We start from the raw sequence: 2,962 nt of genomic DNA, 5'->3' as shown, positions 1-2,962 counted from the left end.
GAATTAGTTTCCGAGGTTGAACGCGCCGCGGCGATTATACGGTTCGCGCGTTCGGAGAACGTGGCTATCGTTTATCGTAGGTACGCGCGCGATTGTAACGAAGCGAGGCGAAGCGTTTGAAAGGCGCGCCTTCGCCGCGACTCGCGTAATCGATTCAAACGAGGATATTCGAGCGGAGCGTTCCGTAAACGTCGCAACTGCAAATTCCGTTGTGAATCAAACGAGTACGCGTTAGCAGCTTGTTCAGTGTCCGACGTATCCAGAGAAACAAATTCGACAAACATTCAGAGGAGAAAGAACTCCGGAAGGAAGGGAAAGTGGAAAACGCAAAATGAAGTTAGGAATCGTTGCGATACTCGTCGTTGTGGTACTTTTCCGCAGGTTAGTTACGCTTAGGCGAACAAAGCGCGCAGCACGGCTTCTCCGGCTGGGTTTTCGCTTAAACGATATCATCCGATGGTTCTCATTGTTGCAGCGGCGTGGACGGCCAAAATATTTTAGGTACAAACTGGGTGAACGACCTGACTAGGAATCTCGGCGCGTTGAACAGAAACATTCAGGAGAACGTGCAACAACTGAATCAACGGATATCGGAGTCGGTGGGGTCCGAGGTGGCTCAAGTTCGACAATTGACGGATAACTTGAACGAGGGGATAGGTACGAGCCCGCGATAGTTCTTTGGTTTCTCAGTTTCACAGCTCTTTCAGCTTTTCACGCTGCTCCTTTCACCGTCTGGAGTGCTCCGGCATCGCAACGCGCTCGACCCGAGTCGTTTCTCTCGGTGATCTCGGCCCAACTGTTCCGCAGTCGAATGTGGAATCTGTACTTCAATAACCGGGATGGAATCTGTTGCAGCTACGGGCAGAATACAGGCGATCAGTGGCGGGACCATCGTGAACGGCAACAACATCGTTGTGTCGAACGAGCGCGAGACGAAGATTGTCATGTCTGGCCGCACGTCCGACGGAAAAGCGTTCGTTCGCGAACTGTCGGAGAGCGTCGTGGGTGACACGTTGCGACACGTCGTCAAGATCACCTATCCGATGCTGAACGTCACGAGAGTCTACGGATTCACCATCGACCTTAAGCATGTCGACTCCAAGCCCGTTCCTATCGGCGCGTCCACGTAACTTCGCAACAATGGCTCTATCTAAACATGCATGTATACGTATAACCTATTAATCTATCAATAAAGCAAACTGTGTAAACGATAACACAAACGATCCATGAATCCTTGACCGTATCCGAGAAAGCAGCTGGCGACGCGCGAGCCCCGACTCGTAAAAACCAACGTCGCATCGGTGGTAAACGGTTCGCGAGCGCACGCGTGTCAAAGTGGCGCCGAGAGAAGCGAGAGATTGCGCGCTGGCTCCCTTAAATGGAAATGCCTCTGGCCTGTCCTCGATCGCGATCTTTCTCTCGTTCTCTTTTCGCGCGTTCCCACCTCTCTTCTGATTTCGAAGGTTGCGCGAGCTTGTCTCTCCTCCTCTCGTCTCTTTCCGCGCAACGCCCGGTGCAGCGCGTCCGCACGGTTCCCGATAGCTATCGCGCGGATCGCGGTGCAGATCTCTGACGTTGGCGCCAGCCAACCATTTCTTTCGTAGGCGAGGGACAGGTTCTTGCGACCGATCCGATCGGCGAGTTTCGTCGGTCTATTAGAAATCGGTTTGGCGTCGTACTGACCTGAACATTTCGCCGAACGACCAAGGGAACGGAAAATCGTCATTAACTTCGGCGAACAGAATAACAAACCGAACGGAATATTCTGAAGTCTTGAAGACGTTCATTATACGTCCATTTTAAATGTTAACGTCTTACGGCCTAAATTGGACGTCTTTAAGACATCTTAATCCCAACTGGATATCGTTTGAACGTCTGACATGAGACGTCTTATGGACGTCTGTTTGGAGACTAAATGAGTTGAATTTTTGGAGATGTTATGATAGAGACTAGTTTACTTTACAATGACTACAATACCCGGCATATTTGTTTTCTTTTTGTGAATACTTCTATGTTATTATACGAGTAGTCTTTCATTGTTTTCAATTTATGTAAGAGGGCTTCGGTCCGTTTGTAATAAATAATAATGATAATAATACTTGCACTTGTGAGGACTTCATTCAAAATTAGAGAACATAATGGATTTAGAGAAACCATTTTATAATGATCAGGAGTTATTGACCCCTCGATAAATAAAGCATCGACCCCTTCTACGCGATAATTCCATAGGGTTGTTATTAAAAATGCTCTTGCGGATTTTAACGAATAGGGAAGTCGACCAAGGATCAATTTGTCACCACGCTGTGGCACCAAATGAGAACCATCTGTCATTTGACACGTGGCTGTAGCGCGCCTCTATGACGTACGCAACGTACACCGCTGTTGATCGGGTTGCTGCATTTCAGGCGGATTTTCCGTTGATAACCGAGAGACGAAGCCGAGATCGCAATATTTTTATTATTCATTTTCAGATTTGCGCAAAGTAGATAGGAACAATCAATATGATTATTAATTAAATTAAAAATAAAGCTCTGGTCGAGCAGACTATGTTTCTGGGTTCATTGTAGTTAATATTGTGGAGTAATCATGATCAAAGAATTACATTGGATTATTATAAGATTTCACCAAAAAATCAGTTGGCTTTATGGTAATTTCGAGCACTGTATCCTATTGTCATGGAGAACCACCCCTTTTTAAATTTTCTCCCAACTGTAGCCGAACACTCTGTATAGTGAATGACATACTGTATGCAGCGACGAGAAAATAGCAGTGCACATAGAAACAAAAATCACCGCTTTCCTCTACTTAGACAGTAACCAATGTGGCAACGTGGGTTACCATAATCGAGAGCGCGTCAATTATCGAGCACGTTCGAAACAGCGTCTAGAGACGCGACCGCGACCGTGCGAGGACGCAAGGCGGGTTGCATCCGTCGCGGAGAAACGCGCGAGCCTATAAAAGC

General features: G+C 47.4%; 1 protein-coding gene across 1 annotated transcript; it reads left to right on the top strand.

The window, feature by feature from the left end:
- Window positions 1-1,220, top strand: LOC143216664 (uncharacterized). The gene is made up of 3 exons (XM_076439941.1): window positions 1-381; window positions 476-657; window positions 856-1,220. The coding sequence occupies exons 1-3, from the start codon at window positions 332-334 to the stop codon at window positions 1,128-1,130; spliced, it is 507 nt and encodes a 168-aa protein (XP_076296056.1). The 5' UTR covers window positions 1-331; the 3' UTR covers window positions 1,131-1,220.
- The last annotated feature ends 1,742 nt before the right edge of the window (window positions 1,221-2,962 follow it).

This window comes from Lasioglossum baleicum, chromosome 15 (genome assembly GCF_051020765.1).
Source record: "Lasioglossum baleicum chromosome 15, iyLasBale1, whole genome shotgun sequence".
Taxonomy (NCBI): Eukaryota; Metazoa; Arthropoda; class Insecta; order Hymenoptera; family Halictidae; genus Lasioglossum; species Lasioglossum baleicum.
The sequence above is the reverse complement of the archived record's forward strand: the minus strand, read 5'-3'. Positions and strand labels throughout refer to the sequence as shown.